The sequence below is a fragment of the Silurus meridionalis genome, chromosome 24 (genome assembly GCF_014805685.1).
Source record: "Silurus meridionalis isolate SWU-2019-XX chromosome 24, ASM1480568v1, whole genome shotgun sequence".
Taxonomy (NCBI): Eukaryota; Metazoa; Chordata; class Actinopteri; order Siluriformes; family Siluridae; genus Silurus; species Silurus meridionalis.
Window position 1 is genome coordinate 9,969,201 of NC_060907.1, and position 25,211 is coordinate 9,994,411.

At 37.4% G+C, this 25,211-nt stretch overlaps 1 protein-coding gene across 2 annotated transcripts in view; it reads left to right on the forward strand.

Moving 5' to 3' along the window:
• The first annotated feature begins 2,593 nt into the window (after window positions 1-2,593).
• The window catches only part of arhgef7b (Rho guanine nucleotide exchange factor (GEF) 7b), a 30,462-nt gene continuing 7,844 nt past the window's right edge, over window positions 2,594-25,211 (forward strand). Inside the window, exons 1-11 of one of the 2 annotated variants that reach the window (XM_046837091.1) lie at window positions 2,594-2,925; window positions 6,419-6,502; window positions 14,667-14,751; window positions 14,930-15,060; window positions 15,253-15,454; window positions 17,619-17,707; window positions 21,034-21,128; window positions 22,430-22,525; window positions 22,898-23,020; window positions 23,730-23,868; window positions 24,204-24,263. In XM_046837091.1, the coding sequence (XP_046693047.1) occupies window positions 2,761-2,925; window positions 6,419-6,502; window positions 14,667-14,751; window positions 14,930-15,060; window positions 15,253-15,454; window positions 17,619-17,707; window positions 21,034-21,128; window positions 22,430-22,525; window positions 22,898-23,020; window positions 23,730-23,868; window positions 24,204-24,263 (1,269 nt within the window). In that variant the 5' untranslated portion in view covers window positions 2,594-2,760. The remainder of the gene's footprint in view (window positions 2,926-6,418; window positions 6,503-14,666; window positions 14,752-14,929; window positions 15,061-15,252; window positions 15,455-17,618; window positions 17,708-21,033; window positions 21,129-22,429; window positions 22,526-22,897; window positions 23,021-23,729; window positions 23,869-24,203; window positions 24,264-25,211) is intronic. The other variant, XM_046837093.1, reaches the window with a different exon arrangement.

The following is a 25,211-nucleotide window of genomic DNA, read 5'->3' on the forward strand; positions in this document are numbered from 1 at the left end:
GAATGACCCAATGGCAGCACTGTTAGTGGGCAGTGGCTCTTCTGTACAGCATATATTGTATTGTATAGCATTTATAATGATCAAATAGTGTCAACAATTTGTTCCTATATTATTGTTTTGCTATATTACTCAAAATTATTGGGTAGTTAGAACTACTCAGCTACCAGTTACTGGTTGCCAATACATTCTAGTCACAGGGAAGTTATCTTCGATGTTCATGTGTTGTGCATTATAAATAAAAAATACATTTTCCCCTAAAATGTTCTCACGTTTTTTAATATCCATACTGTAATCTCAAATGGTTTGGAGAATGTTTTCCTATTATTTTGGAAATCTTTATATTATTGGAACCAGTTGAGAAACTTTTAAACCCCAGGGCTTTTTTTTTTTGGGGAACATTAACACAGTGTTACATAGTGTGCACCATCCCTATACAGACCTTTTTCTGTAGTGCTAGAAATCAGATTTTCTGGTTTTCAGATGATGCTTGTAGCATCTAATAAAACAAAATGGGCACAAATCCCTGTTGTTTTCTCCAACTTGGTGGCAACAGTTTTTGGAGTACTCACACATGGGTTTGGTGGTCAGATACCCTTTTTGAACATCCCATTCCACATTTAATCCCCATTTGCAGTTATAAAAATCTTCACTCTGCGTGGAAGATGTTCCACTAGATTTGTGTTCAGTCAGCCACAAGGGTGTTAATAAAGTCAGGTACTGTTGTAGGGTGAGGAAACCTGGGGTGCAGTCAGCGTTCCAATTCATCCGTAAGGTGTTCAGTTGTCTAATTTAGGGGAACACCAGCTTCCAGCAGGGGGCGGTGTAAACCAACAACAAGCCTATGTACACACTGGATTATTGCTTCCTTAAACAGCTACTTGTCAGGATTAAGGCTGTTTGTGAAGATTGAAAAAGATCATTCTCATGTAGCAGAGAAATCAAGACAAAATATGCTTGAGTTTAGACACAAGTATCAGTTGTGTCAAGGCAAATGTATTGTGGTCCAAAAGTGAAACAGTGCTGTGCAGCTATACTTTAGGTTCTAATGCCATTTGGAATCAACTGTAGCAAATTATTGTGTGGTATTGCATTTTTGGGCTGAACGTGGTTAAATTATCAACTCGTCACATTGTTCAGGTGAGGTGGTAAGTGTGCAATATCCTGTCAGGGTTTATTTCAGAAAAAAAGAATCCCAATGCATTTTAAGAGGTCAGCTTAAATATATTCCACATTTCTCATGTTGTAATATTATATTATTGATTGATTTTCAGGTTTTCATTTTTCATATCTGATTTTTATATGTAACCATATGATCAGGTGACTTTAAATGTGACCAAATATTGCTCACAAAATCACATATAAAATGTAATTATATGATTTCACAACCATCATTCTACAATGATGTGTGTAAATGATGGGCGAGAACTGTATCATTGCTCATATTCCATCAGGGATTTTTACATTAAAACAATCCTAAACAGGACAACAAATCGGATTGGACTGTCGATCTGTTTGCACAACACCCACATCCCCTTGTATTCCTGTTAATATACACGGCATATCCCTTATTTGTAAATATTTATTACATGTGAATTTCGTTTTATGTCAACAGGCAGCCGTTAAGGTGCATTTCCCTGCATGTTGTACTCTTTGTGTGTGAGGCCTATAACATTTTTATTTAGGTTGTCAGCACTATGGTTTTCGTGCCACATAAGCATGTGGGTGGTGTAATTTTTGGACAAGTGGCCACAACGTTCTAGATTAGACCAATAATCAGAATTACAAGGTTATTTTTAAAAACATGGGCTTTTTGACAAAAAAAAAAAAAACATGAAAGCATAGCGTAAGTGTAGACAATGCATTTACAGTGTAGAGAACTGTTCCTGATTTTAAAATCTATTGCGTGATTGCTTATGAAGAAAACTGTTTTGGTGCTTTTACTTGTCACATACACATTACAGCACTGTGAAATTCTTTCTTTGCATATCCCATCTTATTAGCAAGAGCGCAGGGACAGTGATACAGTGCTCCTGGAGCAGAAAGAATTAAGGGCCTTGCTTAAGGGCCCAAAAGGGGCATCTTGGCTTTACTGGGGTTTGAACCCCCAAACAGTAACCCAGAGCATTAACCAATGAGCCACCATGTCCCCACATTTCTCACATGCAATATTACTGTATTATTCACTTATTTTCTGTATAGTGTCAATCAGAAATGCGTGCACACCACCGTGAATTTGTTTCCCATTAGTTTCCCCATGTCCATGTCCATTTCCTAAAGCTTTTAGGTTTTTTAGTGCAGTTTTTTAAAAGGTGTCATAGATCTAAAATTTGGTTGAGACCTGCCTATTTCTCAGTGTTTGGAGATGGGACTGGTTTAGTAAAATAAAAACCCTTTTTTCTTTCATGATCAAAACAGATCCACATCTCCATACACTGTCAGTCTCTCCATATAGGCGTGTTACTCTTCTTCTGTTGGTTTCGGTTATAGGAAAGGAAATGAGAAGAATGAAGAGGAGAGGAAAAGAGAGAGGGGGTTCTCTGGCATCCTGCCAAGCGGTTAGGAAACGCATTGGAGCACGCAACCAGACCCCTTACTAGACGAATCAGGGCAGATCGGCATGCACACAGCAGCCAGAAAGAAGGAGGGATCACATCCAGGAGCTACACCTCATATGTCTCGCGCTTGGAAAGAGTACCAACATGATCTGATGCGACCGATTTATTTCTTTTCTTCCAAATCCGAGAAATCACGTTTGCGATCATGAATCCGGCCGAGCAGACAGTAACGTGGCTCATCGCGCTCGGTGTGCTGGAATCGCCCAAAAAGCGCGTCTCGGACCCCGAGAGCTTTCTGCAGAGCTCGCTGAAAGACGGCGTGGTGCTGTGCAGGCTGCTCGAGCGACTGCGCCCCGGATCGCTCCTCACGGTAAAAGAAAAAAAACAACACAACAACCAGTTTTGCTCTCATTTGACGCTCGTGCGCCGCGAACGCGTTTGATCTGACTCGGAACTGTAGACAGCTGCGCGCGCCTTTGGGTTTTTTTTTTTTCCGCGATGCGTCGCGTGAGAGCGCGCGCGCGGAGAAAGGGGCCGACGCGCGTGGTGCGCGTGTACGTCGGGTTTTACGGCTAAATTGTTTTATTTACGCGAGATCAAACACGCGCACACACACGCACGCAAACTCGCATTTGCGCAGTACGACTCACCCATACCTGCTAATAATGAGCGATATAGACGTAAACCGACATCCCGATATTTTTGGATAACGATATTAATCACGATATGATAACAGTAACATTCAACACTATGTTTTTTTGAGATGAGTCACATCAGCACACACTCCTCAGAACACGAGCACTGATCCCAAAAATAAAAACTCGATAAAATATTAAATATAGAATATCAATTTTATTTGCAAACTAAAATTCCAGTTAAAAAACAAGCACCGATACCCTTCTGTACAAAGTGCACATAGTGTTTAAATTGTGCTGTAAATTATGATGCAAAACATAAATGTATATAAACGTACATTTAAACAAACAAACAAATTAATGAATGTATACTGCAAAGCAGAATACAATAATGATTAAAATTTACACGCAAACATCACCGAGTATATCGTCAGTATCGCATGATGACAAATTCAGACATGTAAAAGTATAATAAAGGTCTATCACCAATGATATCATATGGCACTGACCACTTCATTAGGAAGAGAATAGTGAGTAAAAAACACAAACAACACAATAACGTGCGTTAAAGATTTGCAAACGAGTGAGCTCAGAGGATAATGGAAACACTTTTTACAACCATGAAGGCCAGAAAAGCAGCACATGAAAGGAGCACATGAAGGGAACGTAAACAAATGAAAGGAAAGTAAACAAAAAAAGATATGGTCTTGACTTTTTCTCTTCTTCTTCTTCTTCTTCTTAGTTTTATACTGAATCGTTTTAGTTTCAGTGAGTCTTTCACTGCATCCTCAAATTCCTGTTCTTAGCTGACATTAGTGGACTTCATTGTTCTCCTCTGTTGTTGTAGCACATCTACCTCAGGGTGTGTTGTGCGATCTGAAATGCTTTTCTGCTCTCTGAAGTTATAAAGAATGTTTTTCCAAGTTACCACTGCCTTGTATACAGTGGTGTGAAAAAGTGTCCTGATTTCTGATTTTTTTTTTGCATGTTTATTACACTTTAATGTTTCAGATCATCAAACTAATTTAAATATAAGTAAAAGATAACACATGTGAACACAACACAACATGAAGTTTTTATTATTGAGAGAAAACAGAATCCAAAACTCCATGGCCCTGTGTGAAAAAGTGTTTGCTCCCTAAACCTAATAACTGGTTAGGCCACCCTTAGCAGCAACAACTGCAATCAAGCGTTTGCGATGACTTGCAATGAGCCTGTTACAGCACTGTGGAGGAGTTTAATCCACTCATCTATGCAGAATTGTTGTAATTAAGCCACATTGGAGGGTTTTCGAGCATGAACCGCCTCTTTAAGGTCAGGCCACAGCATCTCAATAGGATTCAGGTCAGGACTTTGACTAGGCCACTCCAAAGTCTTCATTTTGGTTCTTCTTCAGCCATTCAGAGGTGGACTTCTGGTGTGTTTTGGATCATTGTCCTGCTACAGAACCCAAGTTGTTTTCACTTGTGTTATCTTTTACCAATATTGAAATTAGTTTGATGATCTGAAACATTAAAGTGTGACAAACATGCAAAAAAATAGGAAATCAGGAAGGGGGCAAACAGTTTTTCACACCACTGTATATACAATATGTACCCACTACTTACCTACCTCTATATTTACAAAAAACTTGCACATTATTGAGCTTTTCCATAGATTCATATCTGCACTTATACTAAGTGTCTGCATGCACGTGTGTGAGCATAAAACAATCAGTGATTTCAGAAGCCCTTTCATTGTAACAGAACGCTTTAGGAAGCGTTTAAGATTTTATGAAGCCTCAGTATATGAAATGCTTTTCTAGTGATACAAACACTAGTTCCTATTGTTCATTTGGTTCCTATTGATTCCTATTTGCTTTAATTACCAGTTAATCACGTGTAATGAAATACGATTATTAAAATGTTTCAGTATAACAGCTCACATTTTATTTTATTTATTTATTTTATAAACTGAATGAACTCTGTGCATAAAACCCATCAAATGATTTCCATTAAAGATCTGGCCTGATTGCTGTCTTGAAGACATCTATGTAGTTATTATAGATTTATATAATACATTAAAATGTTCGTTATTTTGTAATATTATATAGAAACATAAACTAGAATATTATATAAGCATATGTATTGCAATTCTATTATACTATAAATATACCATATATTTAGATTGTTATATAAACAATACCATTTGGTTATACCAAATAATGCTACATGCCTTTGTTAATGTCAATGCCAAAATTTCTAAGCTCCGCCTCCCATATCAAGAAAGAAAGAAAGATAGAAAAAAAAGAAAAAATTTGCACACTTCCGTAACACCTAATATATAAATATACTTTCTAAATAAACTGTCTTGATCGTGGTCTTTTACTGAAAATGTTTAGATGAATCACCCATGTACAGCATTAATTATTATTATTATTATTATTATTATTATTATTATTATTATAATTATCATCATCATTATTATTATTATTATTATTATTATTATTATTATTAACATTGTTATTATTATTATTGTTATTATTATTATTATTATTATTAACATTGTTATTATTATTATTATTATCATTATCATCATCATCATCATCATTATTATTATTATTATTATTATTATTATTATTATTATTGTTATTATTATTATTATTATTATTGTTATTATTATTATTGTTATTGTTATTATTGTTATTGTTATTATTGTTATTATTATCATCACCATCATCATCATCATCATCATTATTATTATTATTATTAGCATTATTATAATTATTATTTTTATTATTTTTATTTTTATTATTTTTAATATTATTATTAGGTCAATGGCCAGCAATTGGACAGGTCTTGTTATGTATATCCCTGAATTAGCATAATTATAATTTGCAAAAAAAAAAAAGAAGAAAGAAAGAAAGAAAGAAAGAAAGAAAGAAAGAAAGAAAGAAAGAAAAGAAACCATTTATAAGTAAAGGAGAAAAATCAGACCCCACGGCTAATTCGAAGTGCCGCATTCATTGGCAAACACTCCTCCACTCTCTGCGTGTCGCCGTCATCCTGCGTCACTTCCGCTTCTTTAACGCCTACACTGTGGATAGGTATGGTTTCCCAGCTCTAGTGGAGATGTCCATAAATGTTCCTGCTTCGTTAAGGATGATCTAAACCGAAGACTGCGAAGTGAATAACCAGGTTTCGAGCGCCTAGCAGACATTCTTTAGCAATTGTGCTCTGGTTCACGCAGGTCTTCCAGGAACCGAAGAACGACGGCGAGTGCTTGAGCAACATCAGGGAGTTCCTCAAAGCCTGCGCTTCATACCGAGTGGAGGTGAGCAGCCTGGTGTTGTTTATGTTTACTGCTTATTTCAGATCGAGCGCTGTTTTTTTTTGTTTTTTGTGTATGTTATACTTGTAGATGGGAAATTGGGAAAATGCAATTATTGGGAAAACTGGGAATCACCCCGAACTGATCCTCTATAAACTGAACCAATCCGCAATGCACGCTGTGACTTGTACGTTACCTTCAGGTTTTCTGTGTAGGAACAAACTAGAACTTACCTTCATTCAGGATGCAACCAATATATAAACACATCTGCATAGTGCAGCACTAATTAGCAAATCAGAGCATTGCTCCTGATTCGAATTGGATTTAGTGCTATTTAGGATCTACACCATGCAGCTTCTAATTTCTATCTCTACATTTATCCCTATTTTTATATTCCACTGATTTCTTGTGGGGTGCATCCTGCTGTAAAGCCGAGTAACTATTAACAATCCAAACTGATTTTCTCCCTGCAGTGTTGATTCATTTCATATAGTGAAAGAGTCACAAAACAACTTGTTATACATGCTATAAACAGCTGTACGTTGTTTTTCTTTTTTTCTCATGAAATTAAAAAGAAAAAATAGAATCACAGTTTTTTCACTGTGAAACTGGAAAGCTTGATGAGGCCTTATTTATAAATATTTGTTTATATCTACATCAGTTTACAGAAAGCGCCACTGTATCAACGGTATGTTACTGTAAAACAGTGTCTGTTTTTTTTTTTATTACTTGAAGTGAACAATACCAAAGCTCCTTTTAATGAGCTGTCATTATAGAAATGCTTACAGCGATAGCATTGATATAACCTGCTGCTTTTGAAAATTAGCCATCAACCCCTTAACCAATCAGATTGAAGAATTTGAGAATCGGAGTAGCACAATACATGCTATATGTATTGTTATCATAATAATGAGGCTATAGAATTATGATTGAAATATGTTGTGAAATTGATTGCTTTAACATACTGTGTTTCTGATCATGCACCCTAAACATTCTAAGCTCTTGTTTTCCTTAAGACAAGGGTACTGTAGGTTGTTTTTGCAAAATTGTGGTTCTGGCAAGCTTCAATTGCTCAACCAGTCATGGAGTTATTTCTATGACACATATTTACTGGTTTGTTTTAATACATTGTGATATTGTGCAAAAGAGATCTCCTCAAAGTTCCTCGCATAGTTAAGGCTTCTTTGCTTTCTTAAGAGCTTTAGCTAGAAGGCAACCCCTTGGCATAAGGTCCTACAAAACAAGCCTTTTGGCAGAAATGTAATCAATTGAATCATCAATCTTTAATCTGAAAGAGCCAGTAGGAAATGCATGGTAGACTTTTTAAGATCGCTGTCACATGGAGGCACACGTCTTTACACGTCTCTATTTCCGAAGAGTAAAAGATGTCCAAAATACGTCAAACAATGTATTCCTTATGGAGCACCCTGATGATAGAACCTATGTTGCCAATTCTTCTCTGCTTTTAATCGCTTCACCGTTTTTGCGTTGGAACTGGTTTTATCTCTAACTCTGGCCCATGGTCAGCGTCAAGACAAGCCCCCTATTGTCGTGAATAGAGATGTTTGTGTGAGAGAGAGAGCCTGGCTTGCAGTTCATTAATGGCTTTCAGGGACAGGCACACTCTAGGCCACTGAGAGGCTCTTCAGAGAATAAGAAAGGAGGGAAAACCCCAAGAAAGGAAAACAAAAATAAAGGTTAGACAGTGCAATCACTGTCGACTATCACTTTAGTAAATGTTGCTCCCCACCACATTGAGACACCTGTCGTATTGGGAGAATTTACAGATATTGGTACAGTTCGTTACAGATTCTTTGGTTAATGGCAGTACAGCTTTACAGTCAGATAATTATAACATCATTTTCCCCAGTGGGGGAGGCTGAAACTGTGGTCTAGTTCCTGTTAAACTGGTATATGATAAACACAGTGGAGTATAAACTGCCATTTGTGAAAACCATTTCTTGCTGTTATACCGCAGAGCTGTTGAATTTATTGTATTGTGTCTGTAGGAAGAACTCGTTTGCAGAAGTTTTGTCGAATGTGTCATTTAATCCCAGCAGTAAACTGTATTACTCAACTGCAAGTAAAGTATTAACACAATGATGTAATGAGATCTTTATCATTTACGAAAGAAATCTTTGTTATTTATCACATCTATCATGCATCAATCAGATTGTTTCTTTAAATGGAGTAGAGGTAGTGAAGTCAAACATTAGCATAATCTCAGCTGCTCATACTGCCTCACAGGGCAGAGTAACACACTTGTTGTTACAGCGTCGTCTGCCCTCTTCCACATGCATGGACTCACATGATTGGCCAGTACAGTATTGCTCTGATTGGCAGAACTGTAGATTATGCCATGCTTCTGACCTTGTTTTTACCTTAATACCATCCTAATGTAATACTGTGAGATGACTTTTCTGGAAGAGAAGGTGTTTATAATTGATTTAATGGGTTAAATTGTGTATCATGTGATGTTTTCGAGGCGATAAACTCTGCTCCATTTCAGACCCGACTTAAAAGGACCTGAAGTCATGAAATAAACAATAGGTTCACAGTAGGGATTCACTGATTACATTTTTTTACTCGTTCCGTCTTAAAGAGCGATTATCTTATGCTGATTACTCTCCAGGTTAAGGCTTTTTCCTGATAAGAGGAAAACACTGCAAAAATCTGTCATCAGCAAACCTCGGCACCTCCCAGTGTTGTTTTTTAACAACTCTGTCAATCATTCTAATTGCTTTGGATTTTAACAGAGTGCAGCTGCCAGTGGTTTGAAAATTAAAACTGGATTTTGCAGAGTCAGAGCAAAACGTTAATGAGTGACCATGCAAAAAAATTCAAGATTAACAAATCTAAAAATGCAACAGCAAATTAGAAAACATCAGCAAACTGTAGCTGAAAGCAGTAATAAGTGGGTCCAAGCACCAAGGTCGTAGCGAAGCCTTTTTTTATAAGCAAGTAATTTGGGGTTTAGATGTTTTGTTGTTGCGTAAATGAACTTCTAACTTTGCACCACGTCACATGACATACAGTGGAGTTTTACAACATCTGCAGAAGGTGTATGCACGTGTTTATGATTACTGTTGGATAACTAAATATATATTCTATTTGAACAGCACATTTTATTGCATGATGTAGAGTGAATTCATGCTACACTTCCTCCCATATTCAATTATTTATACTTGCACTCTTTGGTGTCACCGAATGGGTTGTAATGGATGGGTTTCTTTTTAAGTCTGGGTCCTCGCTGGGTTTCCTCCTCCTTTTGTTTTAAGGAACTTTTCTGTGTCACCTTCAACTCCAAATCCAACTCATGGAGGATAAATTAAAAATGGAAATCCGGGATGTCCATTGTTATGTGTTAAACAAATAAAACAGAATTTAATTAAAATTATTGCTTCACCATAGCATTTTCATGGATAACTTAATATGGCAACCAAATTTAACTTGAATTATATCCCATAATCTTTTTTTAATACTCAAGTTAATCATCTCTTCCTGTTGCCACTAGTTGGCGCTATGACAGTCACGATTGGCATGTTTATGAGACTCTGCTCCTATATTAAATTCAAGCGTGAACTTTGTGCCATAGTGCCTTATGTACATTGGAACTGCTCCACATTTCCAGTTCATGCTGAGCATTATTTTGATTGCCTCGCCATGGCAACACAGTTCCTAATAGCAAAAATTCCTTGACAGTTTAGCATCCAGGTCCTCTTGTCATCATGCTTAACGCATTTGCTTTGAATCTAAACTATATAAAGAAGTATTCAAAAGGTTAATATCTGTCAATATCTGTTTGGTGACGTTCGTGAATTGTGTGCATCTTTAGAAGACCTACATGTTTAACAAATGGATGCTCACATAAAAGCAAAGTATCCGGCCTCAAGGCGGTGGCTCTAATGGGACTCTGAGGAGCTTATAAGGCTGGCCCGAGTGCTGTGAAGAACTGCAGGAGCAACACTGAGTCTGTAGTCTGAAAATCCAGACAGCTACGAATACAGACTTTCTCCCAGTGATGACTGAAAATGCTCGTCTGTGTGGCCATATTGTTGTGGAAGTCATCCTGTGTGGTACCTGTACCAAAGACATCACACCCAAAAGACTTTGGGGACTACAGACCAATAGCACTGACCTTGCATCTGATGAAGACGTTGGAGAGTCTGGTGCTTACTTGTCTCTGACCTCTGGTTTGCCTGCCAGCCTGGAATTGGAGTGGAAGACGCCATCACATTTCTCCTTAATAGGGCTTTTTCACACCTGAAAAAGGCTGGGAGCACAAAGAGTCATGTTTTTGACTTTTCTAGTGCTTTTAACACCATCCAACCTGCGCTCCTGAGAGTACATGGGAGTGGGCCATCATCTGTCTGCCTGGATACTGGATTAACTCACAAACCGACCACAGTATGTGAGGACTCGTGACCATGCCTCTGACATGGTTGTCTGCAACACTGGGGCCCTGAGGGGAACGGTTCTAGCTCCATTCCTCTTCACCGCCTACACTGCAGACTTCATGTTCAGCAACCGGTCACCTGCAGAAGTTCTCCGATGACTCTGCGACTGTCGGCCTGATCACGGATGATGATGATTACAGGGAGTACAAAGGTTTAATCCAGAATTTTGTGGACTGGTGCCACGGAGCTGCCTCCAGATAAATGCGGGGAAGAATAGAAATGGTGGTGGATTTCCATAGGTACAAACAAACAGAAAGGACATTGACTAAGTGGACTCTTACAAATACCTGGGTGTTCATCTGAAGACCTTTTTTGACTCTGTACTGGCCTCAGCCATCTTCTATGGTGTGGTCTGCTGGTGCATCAGCATCTCTACTGCAGATAGAAAGAGACTGGACAAGCTGATCAGGAGAGCCAGCTTAGTCCTGGGGATTCCCCTGGACACTGTACAGGAGGTGGGAGAAAGGAGGATGGTAGTTAAACTATCATCATTGCTGGAGAAAGACTTTCACCCCTGTATGAAACGGTTTCGTCTATGAGCAGCTCCTTCAGTGACAGACTGTTGCATCCTGTGTCTGAAGGAGCAAAAGTCAGAAGGTCTTTTTTCCATGCAGATTCGACTGTACAATCAGAGCTGCTCCCAGTGAACCAGTCACCATAATACACACTGTAAATGTTTTTACTGTGCAATAACACAAATTTATACCGTTCCCTACGTGCAACATGTTCGAAAGTGTAAGTAACTTTATTGGGGGTGTCTTTTCATTTTTCTTTCCTATTTATACACTGTGATGTGTATATACTTGTATTATTTCTCTACTTTGCTGCTATAACAGATATTTCCCTGCTGTGGGATGAATAAAGGTATCTAATCTTATCTTATCTTATCAGGAATGTGTGAGAGAGGTTACAATGAGGAAGCATATGTTACTAAAGCTTGTTTTTATTTTCAGCTGTAGTCATCAACCTTCAGAGGTGTCCTGGCATTAATATTGTGCTGCTGATCCAAATTTATGAGTCTCTCTCTTCTGTGTGATATTGTGTAAAAGATTTGTGGCAAAACTGGAGAACAACAGACTCTGTGTGACATTTCGCATGTCGTCGTTGTGTTTGCATGAGCTGTTCTAAGCATTGTTTGGAGGTACAAGCATACGGTTTATCTGTAGCTTTTACAGTTTTAGATCCCTTTGATATGGTGATACAAAAGACACCAGGAGCTCCTCTGCTTTTCCAGTATTGGAAGAAATGTAATTTTAGGGGATGAGTACAAGAATAAGATGTCTTTTGCTTAGTAATTAAACTTATATTTATATAAAGGGATTATAATACCTTGCCGATACATACAACGAATCTTTAGAAGCACTAAAACAGTTATTTTCTCCTAATCTGAACGTGGTTTCGGAGAGATACTGCTTCAGACAACATGCTGAAGCCATGAATGAATTCAATATTTTACCTGCTTTTACTGGTTATACTGCTCTCATACCAACTGTGGCTAATTTGGATACGCTAAAAATCTCACACACACAGTGTCCTGAGCTTAAGCCTGTACAACAAAAACTCATCCACTTACCCCTGTCAGTTCGAGCAGCTGTATCAAATGAACTCGATGCTAGAGGAGAATGGCATAATTGAGAAGATCGATTCATCCGAGTCGGTTTCTCTCATTGTAGTCACAAAACAAAAGAACAACACAATTTGTCTGTGCATTGATTTACGGGAACCAAACAAGGCTGTGTTACAAGACAGTCATCATTTACCGCTGATTGAGGATATACTATCTGAGTTGCATGGATCAGTGATGTTTTCTTCTCTTGACCTCACAAATGTATATTACCAAGTACTTCAGAAGTTACATGAGGAGATCAGAGGATTGACCGCTTTCATTACCCTTGAAGGCCTATAACAGTTCTGTAGAGTACCATATGGACTGTGCTCAGCACCTTCTGCTTTTCAACGCATGATGACCATGATCTTAAAAGGATTTGATGGTGTACAGTGGATGATGTTTGTCCATGGTTCTTCGGAATAGAGAAATGCTAAGCTACAGCTCGTGTCATGCTTGCTTAATTTTTCAATCCTCCTTCAATATAACAGAAATCTTTTTCATTATTGTACTTAAGTAGCTTTTTTTGTGCCTCTGTACTTTATTAAAGTATTTCCATTTGGGGCGACTTTTACTTTAACTTCACTACCTTTCTCAAAGTTCGATATCTAATTCTGCATTTTGCTAAATCAGTTGTTCCTTTTTATTTATGAGTGGATAGAAACTTAACCTGTCAAGAACACAACAAGCCACCAATCAGGATTAAGCCCACGCTTTGTTTTTAACTTGTCTTGATTGGCGCTTGGTGGTACAGTAATCCCCGCTTTACCACGGTTCGAATCTCGGGCCCCCGGTTTATAGTGCAAAAAACGTATAGGGAATTATTTTATGGAGTTTTATGTTAAAATAATGACATTTATTAATTAAATATAATTATTAATTTTAAAATGAAGTAAAATGTTAATACAGTACTGTAAAATAGCATTTTTGGTTGGTGTCCGTTTTTATCGTGTTTTTTCGTGTATCGCGGGAGGTTTTGGAACGTAACCAAACGGATAAACGGAGGATTACTGTATTTTACTGTATTTACTTATCTCAAACATGCAGTTCAGTGTCAGTGTAACAGCTAGCAGAACATTCTGAAAGTAATAAATTATAAAACTCCTGACTCTAATTTGCTGCAACACCTGTGGCCTCATTTTTTGCTTCTTTTTTTTTTTTTTATATATATTTTGAAAAGATGATTTTGGGCTCATGAAAATTTTAATAGATATCAATCAGTGTTTGTCTTTTCAGATAAACTGAGTTGATGAAGTAAAGAGTCTTGTGACGAAAATTTGAATAGGAACGTTATAGCCATAATAAATCATAGTACTTTTGAAGGCAAATACTTTTGTACTTTTCCTCAAGTGAAAATTTAAAGGGACACTTTTACTGGAGTCGTATTTTACCTTGTGTATCTCTACCTTTACTTAAGTGAATGGTTTGTGTACTTCGTCCACCACTGGGAATTCAGTATCATTAGATCCACAGATTTTGAATGTAAATGTCTGATTAATTGAACAGTAATAGTCTGAACATTTTATCAGCTGATACTGCATGCTATACTAGCTGTTGGTGGAAACAGAATGGGTACTTCTGGTGGTTTTGACCAGTTTGGTTACTGGTTATTTGGTGTACAAATATCTTGAAACAACTCATTTTAACCTTGCTGTTTTGCTAGCAGGTACGCTTCCAGCTAGCTGTTTAAAATTGGAGTTATGCGGGTTTTTAATGAGATGAAATAAAAAAAAAAATCTTGTGCATTTGTAATGAGGATAAAAGTGTAGAAGGTTGTAGGTCTGTTCATAGGGTTTTAAAAATGCCTAGTGTTGATTATTTTATTATTATTATTATTAATATTATTATTATTTTAAATGGTTTAATGTGAAATTCTCAGTTCAGAAAAAGCTGAGATTTAGAACTGAGCACTGAAATTTATAACCACTAAAATGTGACCACCAGATGTTAAACCAGAAAATGGAGGTGGTTGCTTTGTTTTTTATTTATTTATTTATTTATTATTTTATTTATTATCATTTTATTTTATTATACAGGTTGTCAAGCTGGAGTAAATGAGGGTAAATGAGCGATTTTACAGCACTTTGTTTTTCTCAATTTTCAGACATTTGAGGCTGATGACCTGTTTCAGGGACAGAACTTCACCAAGGTGCTGAATTCCTTGGTTGCGCTCAACAACGCAACAGCAGGTAGGATGGGTGGGTGGGTGTGTGTGTGTGTGTGTGTGTGTGTGTGTGTGTGTGTGTGTGTGTGTGTGTTCAGATAAATCTTAATGTGTCTGAGCACCTGAAATAATTTAACTACTAAAATCATCTACTCTTAATCATGTTTTCTGGAATTAAGTTTGCATATATTCTCTGGATGTAGATACTGGATCTGGCAGTGACTCCATATGTGCTCAACACATCTCTCTACGAATCAAGTCCTTTGACTCACTGAACTGTCAGCCTTCCCGCAGGAGATCATCTAAACGAGTGCGCAGCCAGTATTGTATTCTGGTGAGTGCCACTGCAAACAGGAGAGTAAAAATACAAAATAAATATATATAATATATACACTAAGGCTAGATTTAAGTGTAAGAAATTAGATTTTAGTTGGAACTATCATGTATGTATCATATCTTTTATTTGTTGCTGCGCTCTCTCTCTCTTTCTCTCTCTCTCTCTCTCGCTCTCTCTTTCACGTATCAGGACATGTCTGAGAACAGTTCAGTTCAGCTGCTGGTGAAGGCACGGTTTAATTTCCAGCAGACGAACGAGGATGAATTATGCTTCAACAAGGGTGACATCATCCAGGTGATTCGGCAGGAGGACGGAGGCTGGTGGGAAGGCGCACTGAACAGCAAGACCGGCTGGTTCCCTAGCAACTACGTCAAAGAGATCAAAGGAAGTGGTGAGTTTTTAGTTTATACAGCGTTTCTTTTGATCTTTTATTAATTTTTTATTTATTAATTTTTTTTTATCAGATCACAATATATAATTGTGTTCGTTTTATTATGATGTTAGAAAGAAGTGCTGTGAGTTACTGATCACTCATGAAGCTCTGACTCGTAGCATGCAAAATTTAAGGTGATGAGAGAACAATTGGAGGAGGAAATTGCGTTTTCATTTTTGTGTTTAGAAAATGTATATACAGCTCATTTGCACCTTTAAACCATGTAGGTTTTAATAACTCTTTTGGTGGTTTTTGTATTTGTGGTTTCAATACCTTTTTTATTATATCCTTCCAAAAAATAAAAACCTCACAGTCCTGATGATCATGCTAGGTTAGATACAGTGTCTGTGTCCTCAAAAATCGGACTTTGTGATGGCTCCACATTACCAAAGGGCCTTTTAAAACCGTTTTTGGTTTTGAGTTTATAAGTCAAACATCATTAAACTTCCTCCGAGCACAGTGTATGCAGTTAAAAGGACGATTAATCTTTACACAGATTGCTTGTGTTTCAGTGGTGAGAGCAACAGCACAGAGTTTATAAGGCTGTGGATTGAATTGCAGGAAGCATTGTGTCCTCAGTTTCATGATTAAAATGCTGGTATTAAAGGAACATGTAAACAAGGACCAGTTGGAATGAAGAAGCAGAGAGCTGACCGACTGCTAGCGTTTAAGTTATTATTAGCCAAATGGATGTGTGGGTGAGGTTTTCCTGTTCATGTTCCTGAACTATGACCCAATGTGTCACTCTTAGCTTAACCTTCTGCTCTGTTCTGTAATATGAGATCATTAAGTTCACTTCCATTGTTTTTTTGGGTTTTTTTTATTCAGCAGGTGACATTGATATTCAGCTTTGCCATTAGTGAAATGTTCAGGTTTTTTTTCTCTCACACACTCTGCCAGCTTGCTCCATATGCCTCTGTGGTTTCAAATCACTGTATAATGCAGATAAATGGTGATTCTTTAGAATGACATCACAGTCCTCAGTAACATCCCGATCAGGAAGGAAACCATGTCCTCAGACAAAGGGAGGAAGTGGTGCAGGCAGTGAGCTCTGTTTCCCTTCAGTTAAACACAGCAACATTCTGCTGCTCCCTCTATTCGCTCAGCTGCCTGGCTTTGTGCTCACCTGTATACACTCTTATACACACAAACGCCTGTAGCTGTGAGTGTGTGTGAGTGTGTGTGTGAGTGTGTGTGTGAGTGTGTGTGTGTGTGTGAGTGTGTGTGAGTGTGTGTGTGTGTGAGTGTGAGTGTGTGAGTGTGTGAGTGTGTGAGTGTGTGAGTGTGTGAGTGTGTGAGTGTGTGAGTGTGTGTGTGTGAGTGTGTGTGTGAGTGTGTGTGTGAGTGTGAGTGTGTGTGTGTGAGTGTGTGTGTGTGAGTGTGCGTGCGTGAGTGCAGTGCAGTGCGTGTGAGTGTGAGTGTGTGTGTGAGAGACTTAACATATGTTCTGGCCACACTGAAAATCTCTTCCTTTTTCATTATTTTTCTCAGTCTCTTTCTATCTGTCTTTGTCTCTGTCTGTCTGTCTGTCTCTATCTATCTGTCTATATCTTTCTATCTGTTTGTCTGTCTCTATCTATCTGTCTGTCTATTTGTCTCGATCTGTCTATCTTTCTTTCTATTTGTCTCTATCTGTCTCTGTCTCTATCTCTCTGTCTATTTCTATCTCTCTGTCTATTTCTGTCTCTATCTGTTTGTCTGTTTCTGTCTCTATACCTTTATCCATCTCTGTCTCTATGTCTACCATACATTTTGTTCCTTCTTTTTTCATTATTGTACCCATCACTTTGATCCTTATTTCTTTCTTCTCTCGATCCTCCACAGCCACATTTCTCATTTTCCTCTTCACATGTACAGTGTTTGATACTGCACCCCACTGCGCCTGAGACAAGTACACATACACATGCTTTTTCTTGGTATTCTTCACACTGAGCTGAAAGAGATAAACAGTGCGCTGTGAACTGCTCTGCCCTCGATGATTAATGTTTTATCTCTTTTATCTTGCCCTTCAGGAGCAGCTCACCTCTAATATTTGATCTAATAGAAACAAAATGTCTCCACATGCTTCCTGGAGTATGTCACATCTTGTTTTTTTTCTTTCCCTCCTCTGTTTGTTTTGCAGACAAGCCCATCTCTCCAAAGCCTGGGGCGCTGAAGAGTCCTCCCAAAGCATTCGAGACCGGCGCTGCCACTAAGACCTACTATAACCTGGTACGAGTGCAGCAGCTGTAATGCTCTAAAAATCGTATTACTGTGTCTGAGCTGAGTATGTCCTCTCTCTCTCTCTCTCTCTCTCTCTCTCTTTCTCTCTCTCTCTCTCTCTCTCTCTCTCTCTCTCTCTCTCTCTCTCTCTCTCTCTCACACACACACACACACACACACACACACACACACACACACACACTAAACACAATCTTACACTCATCTGTCCCTCCCTTTCATAGTTTTTCATTTGTTTCTGACTTTTACTATTCTTTCTTTCTGGTATTTCTTTTTCCTTCTTTCTGGTCTTTCTTTCTTTCGGTTCTTTCGGTTCTTTCTTTTTCCTTTTTCTTTGTTCTTTCTTTCCTTCTTTCTGGGCTTTCTTTCCTTTTTGTTTTTCTTTTCTTTTCTTTTCTTTTCTGTTCTTTCTTTTCTGTTCTTTCTTTCTTTCTTTCTTTCTTTCTTTCTTTCTTTCTTTCTTTCTTTCTTTCTTTCTTTCTTTCTTTCTTTCTTTCTTTCTTTCTTTCTTTCTCCTAATTCATCCATCTTCCATATTTTTTTTGTAGCTCTTTATGTAATTTCTTCATGAATTGCTGATTTATGCAGTGTTTCTAAGTATAAGCGTTTCTAACAGTAAAAATTCAAGGTGCCCAATGCATCCTGATTGCTGATTACACTCTTGACTCTGTAAACTGTTCATTATTTTGTGTGCCTCTCACCACCCACACCTCTGACACTGGAGACACTGCAGATGTTAACCAGTTGCAGTTGTACTGTATAAGACTGTAGAAAGAACATCACTTATAATCTTATACTCCAGTGCTCATGTTAGTTCTCACTCTCCAGTGTTCTGTATTTTTGAAAGATTTATGATCAAACTCTTGATATCACCCAAATGAGGATGGGTTCCCCTTTTGAGTCTGGTTCCTCTCAAGGTTTCTTCCTCATAACATCTAAGGGAGTTTTTCCTTGCCACAGTCTCACTTGCTCATCAGGGATAAATGCACATCATTCACCTTGACTGTTGATTTCTGTAATGCTGCTTTGAGACAATGTCTGTTGTGAAAAGCGCTATAGAAATAGACTTGACTTGACGTGTACAGTAGGTGAATAACCGTAGTGCTGATTGTGTCACAGCTGTTGGCGACTCATATGTTTGTGTCGGCTGACATCTGTGAGACATTATACATTAATATTTTATAGAAATAGTCCTGTACACATGGTTAAAGCTATTTAAGATAATTTAATTATATATAATTATATTATTAAATGATATTATTATCCTTTTATTAACGCATCATTGAAGCTCATATTGAACCATATTGCATCATGCAGAATAGTGTGTACGTGTGATGTGTCTGAGTGTGTTTGAATTCATGATGTAGTTTTGGTAAACTCTCCTCTACTGATGTTTGTGTCTGGGAGTCAACCAGGATGAGTGTAAATTGCTGTGTTACTGTGTTAGTGGTTTGTGAGTGTGTGTATGTCTGAGTGTGGAGCTGTAATGTAGGTCATTGTTTCCTTCTCACTGATTTCTGGGACAGCTGTGCCTAGCGCCCATAGATGTGTGTGTGTGTGTGTGTGTGTGTGTGTGTGTGTGTGTGTGTGTGTGTGTGTGTGTGTGTGTGTGTGTGTGTGTGTGTTTGTGTGTTTGTGTGTGTGTGTGTGTGCGTGTGTGCGTGTGTTTGAGTCAGGTCCTGTTTCATGGTTAGAGAGTTCAGAGGTTTAAGTAAATTTGATTTAGTCTAGTGTCTGCACGTTGTCAAGCTGCGCTCATGTCTACAATTATTGGCACCCTTTAAGAGAGATGGCAAATGTAATCTTGACACTACTTCTTATAGAAGCAAAAGATCTTTTTAAAATCTATACTTTTAAAATAGTACATATTTTCAATCAGTAGCATATGTAGTATAGATAGTATTTATAAGAAATCCAGGCTCATATTTATCCTTGGATTTGCACTCAAATTCTGTTGCGTTTTACCATTTCCTGTTTCTTTTGTTATAAATAGAAGTCTGCATACATGTGGAGTTCTTTTGTCTCCCATACCATAGAGATCGATGGCTGTTCAAGTTGTTTAAGGCAGCTTAAAAAAAAATACGAACTTCTGTATCCGGAATTAAAAAATGCTTGATAGAGTGGGAGATAAATCATATCAGCAGCAGTAGTGTTTACGTCTCTGTGGTGAAGTAAGAGCTCCGATTGCTCACGAGCTGTGGGGAAAGAATAAGAAGTGAATCATGCTGTTTGGGGCGAAAGAATTGGGCACCTTTTGAAGACCTGTTGGTGTCTCACAGGTTAGGAATGTTTGGTGATCCCTCAAGAAGTGCTGGAGTTGGTGTTGCATGGAGTATTAAATCCTCATATGTCTGGTAGACTTTTTAGAATGAGGCTCTGGTGTTGGTTTTCACACCAGGGTACAAGAAGTTCATGGGGGTTTATTTAGCAGAAAAATTAACTATATTGCATTTGAATAGAACTGTACAGCAGACACATATGATCCTTGCACATTTTCATCGAGAGTGCCCCTGGTGTGTTGTGTTATGTTTGTCTTTCAGAAATGAAACGCTTTTTAAATGTCAAGCTGCTATTACTCTAAAAGGGCCATGCCTTCTCCCAGTCTGCCTTCCATCTATTGTGGCTTCTTCATCAGAGAAGGTGGCTTTCAGACTTATTTCTACTGTGTCTGGCCTGATTCTGTCATTCTCCCCTTCCTTTCTTTTTTCTCTATTGGTTGTGGTTAAGAAAAAAGAGAGAGGATGACTCTTGTGTGTTGTAATTGCTTTAGAGATTCTGGTCTCTGTGCACTCAAAGATGAGAGCATGAGTCCGGGGTATTAAACCGTCCGTCAAAGCTGTCAGCTGTCAATGCGAGAGCTTTTATATGTGAAATATGTTGTGCTGTTTTTTTTTAAGTAGTGTGTGTGAGTGTGGTTTGGTGCTTGGGCTAGCAGGCTAATTAATCACATTTTTTTAGGCCACTGGTGTGGCTAATTACATTTTCAGGCAGAAATAAATGAATTACGAATGTGATCTCTGCTCTCTCTTTCTTTTACAGCTGAGTTTGGGCCCTTTACTGTGCTTCACAGTTTTTTATTGTGTTCAAATTAGAAGAATGAGAATTTAAATAAAATGTAGAAGCATGTTAAAAATCGTGTGTGTGTGTGTGTGTGTGTGTGTGTGTGTGTGTGTGTGTGTGTGTGTGTGTGTTTGAATACTGTGAGATATATATATTTTTAATTTCATAGTATTAGCTGTGTATCTATGTATGCATTTATAATATATATATATATTTCTTTTCTTTTCTTTTCTTTTTTTTTTTCTTTTTTTCTATAGGTGATCCAGAATATTGTCCAGACTGAAACGGAATATGGCAAAGAGCTCCAAACACTGCTTTCAACATACTTGAGACTACTGCAGCCCACAGACAGGTAGCTCATCCTCAGGACTCATAAAAACCACCAATTTCAATCAATTTACAGATTCCTCATTCACAACTCATTTTAAATTGCATTCAAATTCTATTTGCTGCTTTCCAGTTAAAAAGATTTGATGGTTATATGCAGATTAGGGATTAGAGATTCACTGATTCGCATCTTTTAAAAAAAATAAAAATTTTAATAGAGCCCTATAACGGGCAGTTTGTAAAAGAGAGCCATGCATTAGAAGGCACTTAAATAAATTGATTTGCTGCCTGTGAACCAAAGCATAATACCGAACTATCTGTACCGTACTGAATTGCATAGCATCGTATGTTTTCCATTGCGTCATATTACATTGAATCGCATTGTGATGAATCAAATTGAAATCGGATCGCACTGCATCGTAATAGGAGTGAATTGTATCGCACCGGTAGCTGCTTCATATGTATCGAGATGCAAATCGCAGCGGCTCAGTTATGGAAATTCACATCTCTAATGCAGATGTTTTACTAATTTGGTCAATGGAACTGTAGCGAGCACGAATAGATACCCATTGGGGCAGCTATCTCATTACCCCATGCTACTTTTCTGAAAATTTGTACTGGAGGAGGTGAAGACAGTTGAGTTAAATTAAAGGTTACCAAGCTCTCAGATTTTAATGGCATGTTTAGAAGCATTCAGGATTTTTAAACAACAAATAATAATAAGAATTCTAATAATATTTCACAAACAGAGACAATGTTTAAATGCATACAGTGTCTCTATGATGTGCAGAATCGTTTATGTGCAAAGGCTCTCAGTTTAAAGGAAGATTACGTAGTGGATAATGTTTGTACTGTAGAAATTCTGATATGTTATCGATTTCATTTTGTTTGAGGCTGTTACAATGTTAACAATGTTACAATGACTCTATTGATGTCATTGTCATGCCAACGTCTTTGTGAGCTGTTACTGTATTTTGATATTCTTTCAATGGAAACTGGCATGCAAATCTCGGATTCATGGAATGCAAATATAGTTGTATATCCAATGCAACCTTCCTACACAAGATCAATGCTGCAAATCAGCTGTCACCTAAAAACATATGTAATACTCCTCAGTATAACAGATATACTGTTAATTATTAAGAGTTAAAAGTTCTCGTTAGAGGTTTCCATTATTGTTATGTTCTCCTGGTTTTTTTGTTGTTGTTGTTCGCTTATATAATTTTCAATGATTTGTAAAAAATATTGTGCTGTTGACACATTGACAATTTTTGAATAAACCTTTGCCAACAAGCAAACTAACACTTCTCTATCTCTTTTTCTCAGACTGACCTTGACAGATATCGCTCACATTCTGGGCAATCTAGAAGAGATCAGCTCCTTCCAGCAGACCCTGGTGCAGTCACTAGAGGAATGCACCAAGTAAGACTAAGCTGATGTGTTTGTGCTTGTGTTATTTCCTCTCCTAATGTTTTTGCCTTTGAGACTGGTGGCACAGGGGATTTAAGTGAAACATAAAATAATAAGACTCTTCCTGTGAGCCTTTGACCCCATCTACTGGTAGCTTTAAGTACTACACCGAGCGCCTCAACAACAAATCGGATTGAAATACGTATTCCTTTCACTCATACATTACTAGTTTTTGGTATCATGGAGCATGTATTTCACTGCATGACAGCACAATAGTCAAAATACGGCAGGAGTTATTAGTGTGTTTTTTCTGTGTAATATTTAATACGGTTTTATACCTAAAATTACTGACCGACTTAATGTTCATATGTTCTGTTTGTGTAGATTTCCAGAGAGCCAGCAGAGGATCGGGGGCTTCTTCCTGTCCCTCATGCCCCAGATGAAGAGCCTTTATGTAGCTTACTGCTCCAACCATCCTTCTGCTGTCAATGTTCTCACACAACACGGGTATATACATGCGTACACACTATTGTCTGTGGACATATGGGTGCATTATGTACATATGTTCTATATGTACATGCAGTTCACCAGAACTATAAAAAGAATTACATTATGCATTCTATTTACAAAATGTTTAGTATTCAAATGCATTTGATGTTTTTTGAGCCTAAAATGTTGAACATGAGCAGTCTCACTTAAACTGGAGTGGAGAAAAATGTTTGTTTTACATACAAATCAATACATTCAATAATAAAACCTTACCATTTTAGTATTACAAATTTATATTTTATGTTTTCTAAGACAGATGGACCAAATACAAAATAGCTTCTGTAATTACTATACTGTATAGACAAAATTTTGGGAAGTTGTAAATGGAAGTCAGATGTTCCAATTCTCTTGCCCACTTAGAACATAGGGTTTAACTTAATGATATCGTGAATCTTTTGTAGTTTTATATGTGCACACTTTAATATTTTTGCTTTTGTACCTTGCACAACCCCCTACAATCTTATCTATGTTTAATATTCTGATCATGAGACCGAATGTGTGTAGTTATGTTAATATTTTAAAGTTGTGTCTAATAAACAGGACTCATTTATGTTAAAGAGGTGATAATTTCTCTTCTGTGTTTGTTTGCAGTTGAATTTGTGAGAAGTTTAAAGAGTAAATATATGTATATATAAGCGTGTATGTGTGTGTGTGTTTGTGGGTACAGTGAGGAGCTGGGTGAGTTCATGGAGAGTAAAGGAGCAAGCAGTCCTGGCATTCTCATCCTTACCACTAATCTTAGTAAACCCTTCATGAGACTGGACAAATACCCCACACTGCTCAAAGAGCTCGAGAGACACATGGAGGTGCTACTATTTGTATAGATGTGTGTGTGTGTGTGTGTGTGTGTGTGTGTGTGTGTGTGTGTGTGTGTGTGTGTTGAGGGGTTGTCGTGAAATCATATATGGATATTGAATCCACAATATAATGATTTGCTTCCAGATAGGATTTATGTGTGTGTAATATAAATATATATATATATATATATGTGTGTGTGTGTGTGTGTGTGTGTGTGTGTGTGTGTGTGTGTGTGTGAAATCAAAATATATATATATAATAATAATATTATTATTTAATTTTTATTATTATTATTATTATTATTATATTGGAGACTCATGTCATGTTTTGTTCATGTCCTCAGGATTTTCACCCAGACTATCCAGACATTCAGAAAAGCTTGACTGCTTTCAAGAGTCTTTCTGTAAGTCTTTTCAGTTTGATAAGTAATATCTCTCTCTGAAACAGTTAAAACATGCCTGTTAATGTCTAGTCATGTCATGAAGGGGTGGGAATTGGCAGGAAATTACCATGCTTTACAAAACGAATGCTTTTAAAGTGAGGTTGTACAAATGCAGTGTGGATTATTACCGATAGCTGATAGTTCCAGCAATGAACTATCGGTGCCGATTAATCAGCAAAACCAATGAATCGTTCGACCTCTAATGACCACATGACTCGTCTTCTTTTATTCTTTACAAAAAGAAAAGTTTTAGGAATAGAGATTATTTTTTTTGTAGTACAGCATAGGTTGTAGCTTAGTTATTTATATTTGTAAGTATGTTGCTCAAGACTATTGAGTCAATCACAATGTAATAGACAAACATAATACAGTTTTCTTTTTTGAGAAGGCACAAAAAAAAAAAATCACATTTTGCTATTTACAGTGCCACCTATTGGTTTGTTGGACCGCTAGAAAATTGCAGTGAATCTATTATTCTTTTAAAAATACATAAATAAATTAAAATATTTTTTTTAGAAACGTTTATGGCAAATAACTTATTTGTGCTTAATAAGAACTGGATTATTGAAATATAAAATTTCTTTATTTTATTGATATTTTTTGTAAAGCATTATTTTCCTGAAACATGTTCTATTCTCTCTCGTGCATTATTTTTTATTGAAGCATAATTCAGATTGCATGGGTTAGCTCAAGTCCAGGGAGTAACGTTAATGTTGGAATAAGACGTGACTATAGTATGGTTTGTTTTGTACAGGGACCGTGTTAAGAGGTTTGCATGCTTGCAAAATCCTTTGCTTGGCATGAATGTATAAAAATCCTCCATCCCACTCGCACTTTTCTCTCTCTGCATTGTTCTCAGGCTGTCTATCACAGCTCAGCTTATCCCCCCAAACACCTCTTATCATTCTG